The sequence below is a fragment of the Selaginella moellendorffii genome, unplaced genomic scaffold (assembly GCF_000143415.4).
Source record: "Selaginella moellendorffii unplaced genomic scaffold, v1.0 SELMOscaffold_17, whole genome shotgun sequence".
NCBI classification, from domain to species: domain Eukaryota; kingdom Viridiplantae; phylum Streptophyta; class Lycopodiopsida; order Selaginellales; family Selaginellaceae; genus Selaginella; species Selaginella moellendorffii.
Genome location: NW_003314278.1, coordinates 586,845 through 606,319, shown reverse-complemented (window position 1 = coordinate 606,319; position 19,475 = coordinate 586,845). Strand labels below are relative to the sequence as shown.

Here is a 19,475-nt window from a genome sequence, read left to right as displayed (position 1 = left end):
AATTTTATATGGTTATTTTTACTCTAGTGCACTAATACATTCTTTCATTTTCATATGGCTTTTTCACATAATTTTCTTATAGCCTAGATAGTGTATAGTTTTTCAAATAAATTATTTTTCACTGAAACATTGTTATCCAAATAGTTTTCTAGAGTTTATATGCTATATAATTATTCATATAGATTATAGTTTGATCAAATTATTCATGTCACAGCCGACCATCTAATCTACCCAGTTTATTATAAGCCTATATTATCCAATATCAAACGGCAATGTCTTTAACTCATCCATCCTTGAAAGTGTTTGTTTGCCTATGTAAGTAAACAAAAACTTAATATTATTCACTAAGAATTACAGGATGGATCTTTCAAGTATGAAGTTTTTGGAACATTATCAATGCTCTCCAACAATTTTATCTATATAGTTTGCATTAATGTAACCTCCACAATATGGCAAGCCTTCCTTAAAGTTCTACTATGTCCTCAACTAAAATTTATATTGCTGTTTTTGGAAAATACTTCTGGAAATTGATGTGAAACCATATCTAAAACTATATAAAAACACCACCAAAAAGTATTATAGTGAGGGAGAATATAAACTTCCCTCAGCAAACTCCCAATAGGAAGATTGTATATATGATCAGAATGCATAAAATCAAGAGTTAAAATATGTCATATAGTGTATTTATCTACCTCTAGCCTACCTCTAAAAACGTGATATTTAAGAAAAAAAAACAGAAAAAAGTGCCTTAAACATTGTAATTAGAATTCTTATACTACTTTGCTATTAAATAAGTCTCAATAATATAAATTTTCTGATAAGTAAAATTATAATAATTTGCTGCATGTTGCATGCAGCAACATTTGGTTTGCTTAATAGTATTGCTTATTATTTAATAATATAATTGATTAACTGGAAGTTTATAAAGATTAATCTTATTACATATCAACCATTAAATAAACTAGAATATACAGGGAAGTATTTAGAAAAGTTTATAAATTATAGTTATATCTATAAAATTATAAATACAAGATTAATCTAAGTGAATAACAATCATTAGATAGTAGAATATCCTAGAATATCCAAGTATATTCTACACTACTCTAAGCAAACCAAAAACATAATAAAAACTATATAGTTTAACATACTTAGATTATTCAAATTGCATTTGTGTTGGCATCAAAGATGGGGCCATTTTTTTTTTCTATGAGTTCCCTCCAAACCGAACATAACTCTACATTTTGTAATCATTGGTATTAAATGGCTAACAATGATTTTAGTTTTTTGTAAACATAAGCTAAGGATCCCTTTTTTTTTTCCACAACAAAGCTATAAATTGTAAGGGCACAATTTTTATGTTATTTATAATGTAACAAAGTAAGATCCTAAGATCTTCTTCAGACTTTCTAGTGGTAGTAACTTATTAGTTTCTTTGATCTTTAGCAAATTTATACTTTTGAAGAATGATCTGTAGAAAAAAAAAGTTAAGTAAAAATCATACCAAAAATTAGTTCACACCTCTTATGATGTTTCAACCATGTTATTTTCAATTAGTGGGGATTTCATACAAAACCTGGAACTCACTTTTAGCACTATATGCTCTTCATAAATAAAGATGTTGTCAGTGAGATTTTATCCTAAATATTATTCTAATATAGACATATATGAATTGCCATTTAATAGCTTTAATTGTCCACATGGTCTCAAATGTCAATCTCTGGCTTATAGAAGATGGTCATAATATTTAATATGAGCCTCAACTATTCTATCAAGGCATCTCCAACCAATATCACATATAAAGTATACCATTAAAAGAAAACCTTATTCATTTTCATGAGCCAAGAAAAGGATTTTATGGTGGTTAACGTTATATCATCTTGTTAAAATGGTCAATGAATAATCATCATCCTCACCTTTGTTTTAATTTTAGTCATGACTCTAAAAACCACTTTATTGATTTTCTTGCAGTTGTTAATTGCAAGAGTATGTATTGGTTCCATAATGCATGCTTCTAAAATATAGAGTCTGCAAAAACAAGTTACAAAAATAGTAAGAAAAATATATAGTTATAAATATGTGTTTTTAGTTTCAATAGTAATGACTTTCCTTGAATCCCTTTATTTTATTGTACTTCTTTTAGATGGACTTGTAAACCATCAAGCTCTATAGTTTTAATTTTTCAAACACCATTCTTTCAATCCTTTTATGTGGCTCTATGAATTTAAATAAAATAATAACATTAATTGTCTCCTAATGGCATCTCCTATATCTAATTTTATCACTATTTGACATCTTGAGAATCTTGTATTATGCAAAATGATTGAATTCAAGAATCACATAAATAACTCTTTGATTTAGCATAATTGGCAATACTCAAAACCTCCTGGAAAACAATATATGACTTCTACACCTTCTTTGAAGAGAAGCTCTAACTCTTACAGAAATGGTTGAAGAAAAGTTGTCCCTGCAGCTGGGATCTTACTTCGTGTAGAGTTAAAATTGTCCTTATGTAAAAGCAATACCAAATTTCAATAATCCTTTAAAACACTAGTTGAACATGCATAAATATACTATATGGTGTAAACCATGCTCATCCATATATATGTTTTTATGTAGTTTTGGTTAACATGTGATATTTAAAAGATAACTTAGGCACTACAATGGCAATTTGAAGTGTTGGCTTGGATCAACAAACTCCTAATGCTATTATTATATAACTCACTCCCAGATTTTTTTGAACAATTCTAGAGATTTTTGAATCATTTTGTTTTTGTTATAAAGCTCAATTGCTTCAATACTTTAGAGTTTTCTAGCATATGTTTCTAACTCTTGCTTGAATTTTAAGTTTGTTAAACAAAGGTATTTGATTAATTTGCACTTTATCATGATCCAACTCTTTTTAGAATGAAGCTATTAACATGGCTGTTTACATCCATAACCACCTTCCCACAAGGAACACTAGTGTATCATGTAAGCGACTAAATTTTCCATTTTACTTTAATCATTTAACCATACTTTTGACCACTTAGAAGAGTCTCGCTCACCACCTCCATATGTCCTATTCTTGATTTAAAACATGCTAGCCCCATAAATGACATCTATACCATCTAGCCTTTATACTTGTTCTAAGTACTCCATGTGTCTAATCCCATGACTGACACCCAAAAATACCACCAAGATATCAACCCATTACACCATTGTTATATCGGTGGTCAAAGACCACCTACATCACATACATATTTCCCAAACACTATCCATAAGTGATCATCCCATGACCACACTTTAGCATCTTTAAAATGTTGAAAGATATGGAGAACACCCTTCCCCAATATCAATTTTTTAGTTCCCATCAACTCCCTATCCACTACCACGCTTGCCGACACTACCACTAGGTCAAGGCTTAAAGGCCCGACCATTAAGTCCCATTAACCTTTAGGACTTCTTCACCATGTGATCATAACACAAAAGGACTACTTTTCTTCCTTTCCACAGTCTAAAACTTTGGGATGACATTTCAAAACACAGTGGTCCTACATAAGCTTCGTGGGTACTCTCCCCCACCTTCTGCCTTTGGGTGCTTTAGCCATGTGGTTATAGAGGTTCTGATGAGCCATGCTAAATATCCAAATAGATAATACCACCCACACTTGGATTAGGAGCATCAACCATTTAATCTCTTAGGGGAGCTAATGCTGGCTCTTGAACACTTCACCAAACTACACTTGTTTATCTATATTTACTTTAGCCTTGGATTCCTTAGTGATTATATCATCACTTAATACATGAGTATAACCTTCCTTGGCTAAATTGGCTCCATTAAAGTCCTCCCCCTTACTATACTTTTGGAGCTCATCAAACCCCCTAGGGTTTAGGAGACAAACACTTTGGGCTTTCACCATTGGACTCGGATTCGAACTCGGACTTAGGCTCAGACTCAGACTTGAACTCGGACTCAGTCTCAATCTCGAACTCAGTCTCTGATTCGGTCTCGATCTTGGTCTCAGTCTCTTTCTCAGGTCCATCTCAGACTCGACCTTAGACTCCATCTCAAATCCATCTCAGACTCGATCTCAGGTCCATCTCGAACTCGATCTTGGTTCCATCTCGGGTCCATCTCGGGTCCATCTCGGACTCCATCTCAAGTCCATCTTGCACTTCATCAAGCACCTTAAGCAAGTTAGACGTTGCACTGGTTGAGGGAAATGCCCCTAAAACTTGCACCGTGCTTGCAAAAACAATGAAGACTTGATGCCAGCAGATTTTTTCCTCCCTTCTGTTTCCTTCAGAGAAGAAGGTAAGCCATCGTCGCCATCGTCGTTGTTGTCTTGTCACTTGTGTCTTGCCGTTTGTACATCCCAGAATTCTTTGGATACTTCTTGGACTGTGTCTGTTGTTCAGAAGAGAACGAGTGTATGTCAAGTCCCTTCCCAGCTTTTCTCTAACCAGCAGCAGCAGCAGCAGCAGCAATTGGTGGCGGTCGACCATTCGCGTGCCCTTACAAAGGTTGTGACAAGTGCTACTTCTACGAGTACAAGCTCAACCTCCATCTCAAGAGGAGGCATGTCAAGGAGGAGATGGTGGAGCACAACAGCAATGACAAGTTTAGCGATGGCAGCAATCCGGAGCATTTGGTCCGGGGGCCCGGGAAGGGAAAGATGATGCTGGGACATGTTAAACGGTCACTGTCAAGATCCCAGCTCCAATAGTCTCATCAGCATCGCGGAGTAGTGTTCCACACTCTGCCATAGTCCAGGATTGTCCCATGGCTGCTCACAAGTCATGGTTCTCAACTTCTATCCCGCTTGCCCCGAGCCCGATCTGGTGCTGGGAATTGCCCCACACTTGGACCCCGGATCGATCACGCTGCTTCTCCAATATCACATCGAGGGTCTCCAGGTGATGCACAATGACAAGTGGTACTCCGTGAAGCCCATACTGTACTCGTTCGTGGTCAATCTGGGTGACCAGACCCAGGTCAGCGTCTCGTTTACTAATGTTGACTGACTAGTCAAAGTTAATGTTTTCTTTCAGGTTTTGAGCAATGACAAGTACAAGAGTCCCGAGCACACGGCTGTGGTTAATAGCAGTGAAGATTGAATGTCCATTCCAGTAGCAATGGGGAGAGTTTAGTGCACCCAGCAAGCAAATTGGTGGAGGGCACATTGAAGACTTTGTTGTCTGGGGGGGGGGGGGGGGGGGGGGGGGGGGCAGGAAGAATTGTTAAACGCCACCTTTGACCATGTAATCAACGTTGGTCAAAGGGAGGTTCATGGGCATATTAAGCAATGGCACAATGGAGTTTTTGAGGTAGTTCAGGGGTGGTTGGGTGGGAGGAACCTTAAAAGGAAATGTAGCATAGTTTAGGAAGATTAAATCTCTATATTTTTGTGCCAGATCATAACATGGGCATTATATGACAGCTTTGCAAACGCTCTTGGACACTGAGGAATTAACTTGATTTTGAGAAAGTGTTAATTATCATGGAGCTCCATATGAGGAATTGGGAGGGGAAGGCGCTTTTGTGAGTCATGAAAATCATCTCTTCAAAATATGGGCATTGCTCTTTTAAATATATCATCAACAGTTGATGTGATTGAAAATCGTTTAGCGCTATGAGGATTTTCTGCCATGAAAGCCCCTCCGGGTGATCTTCGAGGCCTATGTGCATTTGGAGGACGCCAGGCAGATGTTATCATCTCTCCCTCGAGCCAAGTCGTGGTGGTGGATCAGATGATGGCGGCCTATGCCCGCTATGGCAAGGTGGTGGGAGCGAGAAACTGGATGCCACACAAAAAGGCGCTGGGGTGGAGCCTGCTGCTCATTGCATACACGAGAAGCAGCCCAGAGCGTCCCAGCCTCGGATTCCATCGCTGCCAGCGTCTTCTTGCCCAGTTTATCAAGGCCGCCAACTTGATGCCCCACGGCATGGTGGGGGAGGCCGTACAGCGTTAGACAATTTGATGACTGTTGAAGCATGCAACACCCTGATCCTGGTGTATGCCCGGAATGGGTATCTGGTTCAGGCAAAGGAGCATCCATGAACAACCGTGCCGGATCAGGTGGTCCTCTCGGTGGTTCTTAACACATTCTCGGTTCCAGTGCCTGGAGGACGTCATGGGGACAGTCAAGAGGAGGAGGAAATTCAAGGCCGGCATCCACAGCGGTGCTGCGAGCCAAGAGAAAGAAGACGGTGGCAGCGGGAGGAGGGGGAGGAGGAGGAGGAACGTCGAGCGGCATGACGAGGATACAAGAGGCAGCGGTGGTGGAGACGAACTTGGTGGGGAGGAAAGTGATAATCAAGCATGAGATCCAGGAAGATAGCGAGGAGACCAAAGACGAGGGGCGGGATGATCTGATGGAGGACGCCAGGGGGAACGACAAAGTGTTTATGAAGAAACTGAGAACAATGTGGACTAGTTACTTTGGTTTCTTTACTTTTGTGTGTTTTACTCGTCCAAATTGCGTAAACAAAGTAAGGTGATTAAAAGAAAATGAAGAAAATCAAGGTTGGATTCGAACCTGCGCAGGCAAGCCCACATGATTTCTAGTCATGTCCCCCTTGGCTGCTAGTTCTGAAGGTCAAGAGGAATGAAGAGGACGGATTCTTCAATTCTTGTAAATATTATGGCATTTTGAAGAGCAAATTATTTTCTATTCAGTAAGACAATTCTAGCTTAAGCAGCCAATATGTTTAGAATAATCTAATGCCCACCAAGCTCTGCTTGGATATGTTGTCAAGTAGCTTACCAGTTTAAACAGTTTGGTTTATCATAACAATACGTATTGGGAGACCATAATACATTTCGTTTAGAATTATATAACACTAAATTTCCATAATTTTGCAAATCTAAAAAACACTCTCCAAAATATTCATTATTTGGAGATTCCCATAAATTAGTTTTTCCAGAAACAAATGCAAGTTTACAATTCATTTTGATATATAGTATATTCATACGATTTGGGGATTGTAAAAATTTACCTTTATATAAAATATGATCAGAGAAACCAGCACTTAAAGTAGTCAAAGTAATATCACAATTTTCAAAATATCTGAAAACTATATTTATATTTTCTAAATAATTCAATGGTTTCCAACGAGTTACTAATATATATTGAATAAGATAATTATTAGACACAATTCTACATTCACTAGAAAGTGCTTGCAGTAGATCATTTATTACCTTTTTAATTATTTCATTTATTGATTTTTGGAGAGAACCACCTAAAACTGGTTTTCCATTTGAAATTCCTGTAGAACAATATGGGGTACTTTCAGCTAAACGTTGAATTCTTATAACAACACCTCCTCCATCAATATCTATTAAATCAGTATTAATATAATTTTGTGGATAAGGATGAGATTCATGTAATTTTAGTGCAAGTTTTTTAATATGACCTACAATTATATTAATATCTTCCTCAGTAAGTGAATTATGTTTACCCCAATCTATATCTATTTTACCAAATACAATTCTACAATGTATAACTAAAATAAAAAGAACTAAAATTATAGACATTAAAAATGAATTTTAAATAAAATTTAGAGTTATTTTTATATATAGAAGAAAATAAAAAGTAATTAAATTTTTTATTATGATAAGCCAATAGCTATATGAGAGATTGGTTTATCTTTATATATAGTAATACTATATAGCCTAGACTTGAGTACTATATTTGTTTAAAATATAAAAACTTTTACCAATGTATTACCACATGGCTCTTGTAAGCTTGGGTTTAGATGGCATAGCTAATGTTCACTATTCAATCCATTTCTCTGAAAACCATGGGATTGAATGTTTGAATCAATGTTGTTCGCCAGTCATCAACAACATTTTCAACTTGGAAGCACTCCTTGCACAAGTGGCAATCTTGGAGTGGAAAGATATTGTAGAGTTAGAGCTGTAGTTAAAGAAATAGAGGACATCTGATTGCAACAAGCCACACAATCATGCCACCATCTTTTGTGGAACTCATAGTCAAGGTGGATAGAGTCGATCATCAGTGCTTTGTCTATGGTTCCTTTCTGGGTGGTAAGGATAAATTGCATAGTTTCATTCCATGCTTGCACTTTCACCAGTAAAAGCTCTGTCTCCATAAAGAGAATTCCATTGTGCATTCAGTTCTGAAGGCAATGTAATTGTGTTCATTTTTTATATTTTCTGAATGACACCATGTGTAAGTTTTATTTGACATGTACGAAGTTGCTATGCTTACTGGGATTTATCCCACTCCGTGTTTTGCAGGCACGCCGGATCGAGACGGTCGGGCCCCAGCCTGACACAGTTGATGTAATTCACCAAGCTGTGGCCGGCGATCCCAGGCACGAGCAAGCCTGCAATCCTTGCCACAGTGGACAACCTCGTCTCGCTAAACTCCCCGCCATATCTATAGCTCATGAAGAAGCTCTGGACGAGCTCGAACAGCGCGTAAAGCCGGGACAGCACCATGTAAACCGGGGAGAAGAAATTGGGAAATGGCTCGTCCGGAAGGATCTGCATAGAAAGTTAATATGGATCCTACACAGAGAGCAGTGTCTCGGAGTAAAGTACCTGGGGTGTAGTTGTAAGTGAAGTAGCAGGAATTCCCGAAATGCTTGAAGCCAAACAGAGAGTTGTCGAAGGGAACTCGAGCTACCATGTCGTTATTGTAGACAACTCTAAAGTACCTCATGGTTGGCTTGTTTAAGCTGGTGTCCATGAAGGACGCAAAGCTCTTGTCTCCAACGCGGGGCTGGCCAAACGTATAGAGCGCCGCGAGCCTCCTGGCAACGTCGTCCTCGGTGCTGTAAAAGACTCGATTCTCTTCCCGGTTGTAGAAGAGCATGGCGGTGAAGAGCGTCGCCAGAGCGCCGCCGAGGCTGTGACCGGTGATGTAGAGCTTTGCGTTTCTGTGTTTCCGGAGGATGGTGACGAGCTCCGCACTGATGTGGTCGTATGCGAGCAGCTTCGTCTCATCGCTGAGGACAAAGTCGGGTAATCCAGATGTTGGAGTCTGTGGCAACGGAGTCCTCGAGTTCTCGTAGATGTTCTGCTTCAACCTCTGGAAGCTTTGCATCCTGGTCCTGTCGCCCAGGCCCAGTGCTTCGAGGAATCCGAGATGGACAAGCTGCGGGAGCTCGTACCAGGAGAAATCCAAGTCTGTGCACCAGTCGTATGCATTGAAGGCTTCCGTTCCCCGGAAGGCAAGAACGATGGCTCCGGCATCAGTTTCCCGATCCGCGAAGATGAATGCTTGAGTCGAGTTTGTTTTCTGACTCCGTAGCATGAAAGGGTGAGGGCAACGTCAGATGAAACTGGATAGCGACCTCTTACCGTTCCAACAGTTGTAAGTTCCTAGTAGATGCATCTGCAAAGGAGAAGCTGATGGAGTCAGAGGTTGTGCAAGGCTTGGACTTACCTTCCAATTCTGATTCACGACAAATTCGATGAACTTTGGGTTCTCATACGCAACCTTAGACGCCATAGCACAAACATCTGCTACCGCTTTGGAGTCTGGACATGAAAGACACAGACGCTGAGACGAAGGGGCTTGGAGGAGGCTGATTCTTGGTTCCATGTGGCCGTTGAAAGTTAGGTAGCTCTCCGAATCCTCGGAAGGATCAACAAGCGCTGGAAGAACAGCACACAAACAAAAGTCAAAACCGTGAAATCAATTCTAGTTACCTTGTGGATCCATCGAAAGAGTATACAAGGTCCTGAGAATTCCTCCATTGGATGCACAAAGGTTAATTGCCTTCTCCACCCATCTTCCAAAGTGCTTCAGCGGTTGAGAGACAGACCTCACGCTCCAGAGCATAAACAGAGAAAATCTCGCCCTCCAATCCAAGTTCACACTCCCGACGTCCAAAGAATGCGAGATGTGAGGCCACAGGTACGACCACACGCTCGTATAGTGTGCTACGAGATAGCATCTATCATCTGCGACACGAGTGCCCATACTGGAAAAAGCCTCACAATGTCGAAGATCAAGAGCGAAGAGAACAATAAGAGGATAGCTTGAAAACATGACCACAACTCCTTATCAAAAAGAGGATTTTATAGAGTGCTAAGTCTTCTGGAAACAACTTGGCAACCGCGGAAACTTCAATCCCGCACGTATCCTCCGGCAAGTTTTTGCAAAAACACGAGGTTAGCGCCCACACTGTTTACTTTGCCTGCTAGCCTTCCACGCCGATCTCAACATCCTGGCCGTCGTCTAGTTGCTTCTCCCGATTCCGGACGCTGGTCTTTCGGAACTTTCGCTGCCACCTCTGTTGTTGCGTTTGAATTCCTGAGTCGCAACTCGGCCTTCCCTGTGTTGATACACCTGCTTTCCCGGACATATCCTCATTTTCGCGCCTCCGTCCGGAAGACTCGGACCACTTCCTCGCCCGGAGCGCTGCACTTTCTTTCTGCCGCAACGTTGCTCGAGTATCTTGCTTGAATTAAAGCACCTGGAGAATAACGAAGTCGTCCCAAAGGTCCGAGAGATGGGACTTCCAAACTCTCTCTCCTTAAGACCGAATTCTGACCGGTAATCTGACCGAAATCTGCTGAAGTGCTCGAGCCAATAGAAAGGTCTTCATCTGGACTGCTAAACCTCCATCTATCAACCCGTGATGGCCACAACTCTTCCTCGGAACTGCATTGCGTCAGCCTTGCTGCTATAAACCGTTGTCGGGTATGAAAGAACTTCAGGAAATTCAGGAAAACAAGAGCTCCTCCTTGGGCTCCTCAGGAGAGGCAACACAAAAGGCCCGCCCAATGGAGCTTCACTTAGCTGGCCATGTTTCTTCTTCACACTTCTTCTGGCCTTTTTCACCGATGTAGTTTTGGAGGCAGTCAGTGCTCTGATTCTCTTCTCAGCGTTAACCAGGATGATATGAAGGTTGGCCATATCGCTTTCAGATGGTAGTTCGTGGGGCACAGGATCGTCAACTCCTGAAAAAATATCACACAAGAAAAGAAAAGGAGAAAAGGTTCAGCTTCTAGCCATCTTCACGATGGAAATAAAAGCAAGGCACTCACCGCCCGGTTGGATTCGCTTTTACGCTTATTGTTCTTCGTCAGCTGAAGTTTCCGGTAAGTTGAAAACGGAACGCGTAATCGAACCAAGCATCTTCACAGGAGACGACCGGGATCAAACTTAACAGTTTGTCTTTAACCGCATTGGGACGAGGCGTCCCAGACCTCTTCTCAAACTCCTCTTCCAGATTCTGCAAACAAAGCCGACATGAGGGCACACACAACTATGGAATCTCTTACCAAAAGTTCTTGTCCAATTGAGTTCAGTGCTTTTGGAGTCATCTGGTCGATGTAAAGGACACCCTGTGCGAACAAATACCACGGCCACCTTGATGTTTGCACAAAAAAAAAAAACAAAGGAGACATTACCTCCATGTTGGAAAATTCGAGCAGTCCAGCCCCTGAAGGCGGTACCAAATTTCTTCCCGTTGATGTCTTGAGCTTTCAACTCGGATCGATATCAGTCTCTGGAAACAAAGACGCAAGGTACAAAAGAGAATCTCTATGTACAAAGGAATAGTACCTAGACATCGGCTTGAGCGCCGTAAAAAGGTAGGCATCCTTCGAGAGTATCAGCTTCTCGCTCTTTCCCAAACTTGACAATCATTGGATTCACGAAAACGTACCCTTTGCCTTTGCCTAATTGTGGAGTCGACAAGCCTACTCCATCTCTCCTGGCAAAAATGAAAAGAAAGACAAGAAAACAAGGCATGCCAACGTTGGACAGTAATGAAATTCGTGAGGAACATACCTGTACGTCACGTCCAGCATAAGCTTCTTGACATTATCATCGAAGGAATTGATGCGGATGTTCCTTGTGTAACGAAAAGTGAAACCGTGTGATGGTGCTCAAAATCCGTCATAGCATATATGGAATGGAAAATGTACATATGTGTGACATAGTGAACCGGTGAAGACTCGTGTCTCTCCACGTGGACTAGCCACGTGGCACAAGGCCACTCTCAACACTCCCACTGGCACTGTGGCCATCACGAGTGATGCTCATCAGTGGAGAAAGTCCCAGCCCTTCGCGATGGACTTGAAATCGATCTCGGGGTAGTGCTTTTGTGAAGATATCTGCAACCTGAGTGGTCGTGTCGCAGTAGATCAGCTCAATTGTGCCATCTTCCACTTTCTCACGAACAAAATGATGATGAATCCCAAAGTGTTTGGTGCGTGAATGAAAGCGAGGATTGGCCGCTAACGCAATGCAGCTTTGATTGTCACAGAAGAGGCGAGTGGGAGTCTTCACACTCACACCAAGGTTAGAAAGTAGTGAGCGTCACCACACACCTTCTTTGGTAGCTTGTGAGGCTGCCAAATATTCTGCTTCAGTACTAGAGTTTGCCACTGTACTTTGCTTCCTGCTGCACCACGAGACTGTCGCACTGCCCAGGGAAAACGAATAGCCAGAGGTGGACTTGCGTGTGTCACAGTCTCCCCCAAAATCAGCATCACAGTAGCCCGTGAGGGTAAGCGCTTTTCCCTGGTAGCACAATCCAAGGTAAGTAGTACCTCGAAGGTACCTGAAGATGCGTTTCACCGCTGCCCAATGTTGAGATCCAGGATTAGCCAGGAATTGGCTAACTTTGCTCACGGCAAAAGAAATATCTGGGCGCGTACAAACAGCTGGATACATGAGACTGCCAACAGCTTGTCTGTAAGGGATGGAGTCCATGGCTCTCTTGTCGTCCTCTGTCTCAGGAGACATGGCTCGTGAAAGCTGGCAGCCTAGTTCCATTGGTGTCGCCAGTGGATTAGGGCTCGTCATAGAAAACCTGGCCAGCATATCTTCTATATACTTGGCTTGGTGAAGATAGATAGTGCGTTGAGAGCGATCACGCACAAGTTCCATGCCAAGAAAGTAGGAAGCCGAGCCAAGAGTTTTCATCTCAAATTGGCTGCAAAGATCTCGCTTAACCTGGAGAAACATTAAGCGATGATTATGGATGACAAGAGTATCATCAACATAAAGAGCGATGATCACAAATGATTCACCCTCGACCCGAATATAAAGATTCGGGTCTGCCTCGCTACGGGAAAAGCCCACACTTAGTATAAAATCGTCAAAGCGTTTGTACCAAGATCTGGGTGTTTGTTTCAAGCTGTAGACAGCTTTCTTGAGAAGCCAGAGATGATCCTCTTTTCCAGCGGCTAGAAATCCTTCTGGCTGTGCCATATAGATTTCTTCTTCAAGCGCGCCATAAAGAAACGCGGTCACATCCATCTGTTCCAGATCAAAGTCTCCCACCGCAGCAAAATTAATCAAGGAACGAAGAGTAGAATGCTTAACCACTGGAGCAAAGGTGTCATTGTAGTCAAGTCCAGGAACTTGCGAGCATCCTTTTGCCACCAATCGCGCCTTGTAGCGAACCAAGCCATCAGGATTAAGCTTCAGAGCATACACCCACATGCTCTTGATAATCTGGCGATTGGAAGGCACAGTTGGAACAAGAACATGTGTCTCGTTCTTTTGCTGTGAAGCAATCTCGGCTTCCATTGCTACACGCCAGTAAGACGCTTCCTGTGAGGCCATGGCTTCTCCATAGGTCCTCGGAACAGTAGGAGTCCCAGCTGCACGAGAGGAGACCATTGTCTCGATGAGACGCTCAGTAGGCCGCCTTGTGCGGATCGATCTGCGTAGAGGATCTGGAGGAGGCGGCGGGGTTGGTGGTGTTGGAGTAGAAGCGGGCATGGGTTGTTGCGTAGGGACTGTTTGAAGCGGCACAGTGATCGTGCCGACAGTCAACTGATCTTGTTCCGCTTCAACGTCATTTTCTTCGGTCAAGGTAGGTCTGGAAGTAGAACCTTGACTAGAAGGAAGAAACGAATTCTCGTTGAAAACCACATCTCTGCTCAGGATCTCCTGCTTCGTGATTGGATTCCAGAGACGATAGGCTTTGTGATCGAGGCTGTAGCCCACAAACACAGCCTTCTGGCTCTTGGGGTCCAATTTCTTGAGCATTCCATCAGGGATGTGTGCCCACGCTTCACACCCGAATATTCTCAGATGCGTAACTGTAGCTCCATGCTTCTTCAGGAGTGATGTCAGCAAGGGCAGAGGTGGGGAGCCGGTTCTGGAGATAGTTCGCCGTCAAGACAGCGTGAAACCAGAAGCTGCGAGGCAAACCACTGGAAAGTAGCATTGCCCGAGCACTCTCCACTAGTGTGCGATTCTTGCGCTCAGCTACGCCATTCTGTTGTGGAGTCTCTCGCGTTGTAAGTTCTCGCACAATCCCTCCTTGCTCACACAGCTGGTTGAAAGCATTGGAAGTGAATTCGCCTCCACCATCACTTCTCAATCGCTTGAGCATTTTCCCAATTTGTGTTTCTCCCATATCCTTGAAAGTCTGGAAGTAGTGTAACGATTGGGATTTGCGAGCCATAGGGTAGATCATAGTGCGACGACTGTAGTCATCAATGAAACTGATAAAGTATTGGATACCTCCCACTGCTGTGGTGGCCATCGGGCCACACACATCAGTGTGTACAAGTTCCATGAGCTCTGAGCTCGAGATGCTCCAGTCTTAGGGAAAGGTTGGCGAGTAGATTTTCCTAGCTGACAGCCCTGGCAAAATGGAAGAACGGCTCTTGGGTCCAGGTCTAGACCTTCAACCATCTGCTCGCGTGCGAGCTGCTTGATTCTATCAGCACTAGGTTTAGGGTTTAGGCATCCCACGGCCATGGCCTTCATGGCCTCCCACGCTTCCTTTGCACTCTTGCACCGTCCAATGCAATGGAATTCTCGCCCCTCCAGCGCTGCATGGAATTTGCCCAAAGCTCTCCAGTCCTTCTTGCGATACTTCGCAGTTTCATCCACTGTAGCTGTATCTGGAAGTGTCTCAGTTCCTGTGGTGATGTCCCAGAGGCCTCGTTCATCCATATAGGATTCGAATTTTGTCTTCCAGAAGCGCCAGTTCCTCCCATCAAATTTTGGTGGATTTGCGTCCACTGAAACGATATCCGCTGTAGGCACAGTCGGATTTGTGATGGGAGGGGAAATAGGTGGTGGATTTGGAGGCGGATTTGTAGGAACAGTGGCTGCCATGGGTGCCGACACCCAATCCCACCACTCGTTCAAGTTTAGGTCCAGGTTCTTAGTCGTCCAGTGCCTCTTGCAAGGCCTGGAGCGCTTGGATTAGGGCACGCCTCTGTCGTAGACGGAGGCTCCGATTCACCCTAGCAAGTGTCGCCCTGATCCTACAGTTTCGAATTCTTCTCACTCTCCCAGGCATTGCTCCGATACCATCTAACGAAAGGTGAAACCGTGTGATGGTGCTCAAGATCCGTCATAGCATATATGGAATGGAAAATGTACATATGTGTGACATAGTGAACCAGTGAAGACTCATGTCTCTCCACGTGGACTAGCCACGTGGCACAGGGCCACTCTCAACACCTCGCGCGGAGCTTGGGATCGGGATACAAAACAAAGCTAAGATTGGAATTGAATTCCACAGGGCCAGCTGCGAGGAAACAAGAAAATCAGGAGGCAAGAACCCTATACCAATCGGCTTCCACTCTCTGTTAACAGTCGTGTAGCTGCCGTTATCACTTGAAATCCTCGCTGCTGCTGCTGTTGCCGGAATGTGCCCGCATTCAATCTCGATCGTGCTTCCAGGAATCCATTCCGAGCATTCGATGGCGCCACGGATTTCCGCCACGCGATGGCATATCACCGCCAGTTGCGGCCATTGCCCAAATAACCACCAGAAATTAGGGTTCTTGCAAGGTTTTATATTGGCTGCTTCTATGGTAAAATTTGCCAAGACAAGACTGAAAATAAAGTGGAACTTCTCTCGGCTCTAAGATAGCAGCTCAAAGGCATTCTAATTGAGTTGCTATAGAACTTATCTATATTTCAAAACCGAACACTTCGATTTCAAGATCTAGGTTTGTGAATTACTTGGATTTCAATATCAACAGAATATTACTGTATCTTGACATTAGCAGAAGAGAATGTTTGAAAGAACTGATTGATAAGTATTTGAATGTGATTTCAGGTAAACAATTATGTGATACACTCCCCCCTAGTAAACTGACAAGGAAAAAATTAATAATTTGCACACTTTATAAGAGTGGGTGGATAGCCATGCTTCTCTCCAGAACTTCCAGCTTGGAAAGTCCCGAAGCCTAGTCTCCAGCTGCTACTCAAGCAAGTAGCAAGCATTGGAGCATCAGCCACTTCAATATGGTTCTCCAATTCAGGTAGGACCTCTAGCATTACCTGTCTTTTCTGCTCTCCACATATCCTGAGCACAGTCCAAAAGAGCCCCGGAATTTCATCTTGTCGAACACTTTTATATTCCCCTCCATTAGTCATGAAGATCACGGTAAAAAAGTTAAAATCATTTCTTCTCTATGCAAGCATCAGATGCCCTCATACGATAGGTTTGCTGCCGTGGAGATGTCAGGCTCTTCATTGCGTCAACAAGCTCATCGCCAACGATGTGGCCTACTCGACTGCGTTCCAAGGTGATTGCAAAGAAGAGATGCAGGCCGCTTTACAAGGCCCCGCGAACTTGAAAAGGAGCCCCCGTCATCGCCATCTGAGAAAAAGCGGACTTTGTGCTCCAGTATGAGGTTGACAAGGAAGACAGGCGACCCAGGTTGACGCGCAAAACCTTCCCAACTCTGAGAGTCTTTGGACTCTTCAACAGATGACCTGCTGATAAACCTCAGTCTGCGAGCAATTCTTCTCCGAGGCACCATTCGGATTGGAAGATGTACGTGTACACTAAACGCTACACGCTTCGTGGCCTGCGGCTCAAGGTGACGTTGGATTTCAAACGCAACGCGGGCGTCGAGAATCTCTACCAGCCAGCTATGTACGCCATACAGGAACTCCTGGAGACAGCAGCGCCTCCGAAGAGCTACAGACCGCCAGTTACCACCATGGTAAGAATAGTTAGTCACTTGGATCATGAGCGCTGACATATCGTCTTCTAGGCCGGTGACAAGGATGACTGGTATTACGGAATCCTGGAAATAGATGGTTTCGTTTGGGTGGAGAACCATCAGGTTGATCAGGCCAGCTTGCAAGGTAAATGACTGCAAAAACGGCTGCCCGTCTAGCTATTTGTGGTCGTGTGCGCAGAGTTTCCGGAAGAAAAGATGGAGGTGAATCCGAAGAAATTCACTCCAAGCTTCACCCGCACCGAATTACAGAACAACTTCGAAACGTGGAAGGACTTCGCTAAGATCAAGATGAGAATCCCCAATGGTCTTCACCCGGTTGGCCGCTTCTTCATCAGGTAAGAGCCGCGTTTCCAAGCACTTTGGTATTGACAGACTTGCAGGACGGTGCAAGGGTATAACAAGATGCCTACCCTTGGCGGTGAAGCGGAGCTTGCCAGGGGGCAAAAGAGGTTCTACGATGGCATGCTCAAGACTCTTGTTGGTCGTCAAGTCATCAACTGGAGTCCCCAGGATGCGCTCAATGCGCGGAACGCACGCAAGTGCCTCCTAGAGATCACTTAGGCGCTCAGCCAACAATAAACACTTGAGAAATGTCGGTGTTTTCAGGTTTTCCAATTTTTGATATGAAACTATACCTCGATCTTCTCTCTACTCCCACGCTGCACTGCCGAGTGTAGCCACTACAATGCCACCTGTTTGCTTGTCCATTGACAATCCAGGAAATGCCAAACTTGGCTGCCATGGTTTGCAAAATGAGCGATTGCTCCTTCCACAGGCAATAGAGCTTGACCATGAGCATGTCACAAGCCAAGTCACTGGAGCCACTGTCCAGACTCCACGAAGCGATCAAACACGGCTTTTCCCATGCCGGTTGTTTTCTTAATATAATAAATTTTCATATGGTTATTTTTACTCTAGTGCACTAATACATTTTCATATGGCTTTTTCACATAATTTTCTTATAGCCTAGATAGTGTATAGTTTTTCAAATAAATTATTTTTTACTGAAACATTGTTATCCAAATAGTTTTCTACAGTTTATATGCTATATAATTATTCATATAGATTATAGTTTGATCAAATTATTCATGTCATAGCCGACCATCTAATCTACCCAGTTTATTATAAGCCTATATTATCCAATATCAAACGGCAATGTCTTTAACTCATCCATCCTTGAAAGTGTTTACTTGCCTATGTAAGTAAACAAAAAACTTAATATTATTCACTAAGAATTGCAAGATGGATCTTTCAAGTATAAAGTTTTTGGAACATTATCAATGCTCTCCAACAACTTGATCTATATAGTTTGCATTAATGTAACCTCCACAATATGGGCAAGCCTTCCTTAAAGTTCTACTATGTCCTCAACTAAAATTTATATTGCTGTTGTTGGAAAATACTTCTGGAAATTAAGATTGTATATATGATCAGAATGCATAAAATCAAGAGTTAAAATATGCCATCAAGTGTATTTATCTACCCTAAAAATGTGTTATTTAAGAGAAAAACAGAAACAAAATGCCTTAAACATTGTAATTAGAATTCTTATACTACTTTGCTATTAAATAAGTCTCAATAATATAAATTTTCTGATAAGTAAAATAATAATAATTTGCTGCATGTTGCATACAGCAACATTTGGTTTGCTTAATAGTATTGCTTATTATTATTTAATAATATAATTGATTAACTGGAAGTTTATAAAGAATAATCTTATTACATATCAACCATTAAATAAACTAGAATATGCAAGGAAATATTTAGGAAAGTTTATAAATTATAATTATATCTATAAAATTATAAATACGAGATTAATTCAAGTGAATAACAATCATTAGATAGTGGAATATCCTAGAATATCCAAGTATATTCTACACTACTCTAAGCAAACCAAAAACATAATAAAAATTCAAATTGCATTTGTGTTGGCATCAAAGATGGGGCCATTTTTGTTTTCTATGAGTTCCTCCAAACTGAACATAACTCTACATTTTGTAATCATTGGTATGAAATGGCTAACAATGATTTTAGTTTTATGTAAACATAAGCTAAGGATCCCTTTTTTTTTCTCCACAACAAGGCTATAAATTGTAAGGGCACAATTTTTATTTATAGTGTAATAAAGTAGGATCCTAAGATCTTCTTCAGACTTTCTAGTGGTAGTAGCCTATTAGTTTCTTTGATCTTTCGCAAATTCATACTTTTGAAGAATGATCTGTAGAAAAAAAAAAGTTAAGTAAAAATCATACCAAAACCTAGTTCACACCTCTTATGATGTTTCAACCATATTATTTTCAATTAGTGGGGATTTCATACAAAACCTGGAACTCACTTTTAGCACTATATGCTCTTCATAAATAAAGATATTGTCAGTGAGATTTTGTCCCAGATATTACTATAATATAGACATATATGAATTGCCATTCAATAGATTTAATTGTCCATATGGTCTCAAATGTCAATCTCTGGCTTATAGAAGATGGTCATAATATTTAATATGAGCCTCAACTATTCTATCAAGGCATCTCCAACCAATATAGCTATCACATA

General features: G+C 42.1%; 2 protein-coding genes across 2 annotated transcripts; both read right to left on the bottom strand.

The window, feature by feature from the left end:
• Positions 1–8,385: 8,385 nt before the first annotated feature.
• On the bottom strand, positions 8,386–9,264 carry LOC112346842. Its single transcript, XM_024676625.1, has one exon. It carries the CDS (start codon positions 9,262–9,264, stop codon positions 8,386–8,388), a length of 879 nt encoding a protein of 292 aa, XP_024532393.1.
• An 18-nt stretch (positions 9,265–9,282) lies between these two features.
• On the bottom strand, positions 9,283–10,005 carry LOC9642964. The gene is made up of 3 exons (XM_024676624.1): positions 9,663–10,005; positions 9,397–9,608; positions 9,283–9,345 (listed from the first exon to the last, which is right to left on the bottom strand). Exons 1-3 carry the CDS (start codon positions 10,003–10,005, stop codon positions 9,283–9,285), a joined length of 618 nt encoding a protein of 205 aa, XP_024532392.1.
• Between the last annotated feature and the right edge of the window lie 9,470 nt (positions 10,006–19,475).

Coding starts and splice junctions, on each gene's coding strand:
- LOC112346842 (XM_024676625.1), bottom strand. CDS start 9,264: ATGCTACGGAGTCAGAAAACAAACTCGACTCAAGCATTCATCTTCGCG.
- LOC9642964 (XM_024676624.1), bottom strand. CDS start 10,005: ATGTTTTCAAGCTATCCTCTTATTGTTCTCTTCGCTCTTGATCTTCGA. Junction 9,609..9,662: donor TCTTTCGATGGATCCACAAG/GTAACTAGAATT, acceptor CTGTTCTTCCAG/CGCTTGTTGATCCTTCCGAG. Junction 9,346..9,396: donor TCGTGAATCAGAATTGGAAG/GTAAGTCCAAGC, acceptor TCTCCTTTGCAG/ATGCATCTACTAGGAACTTA.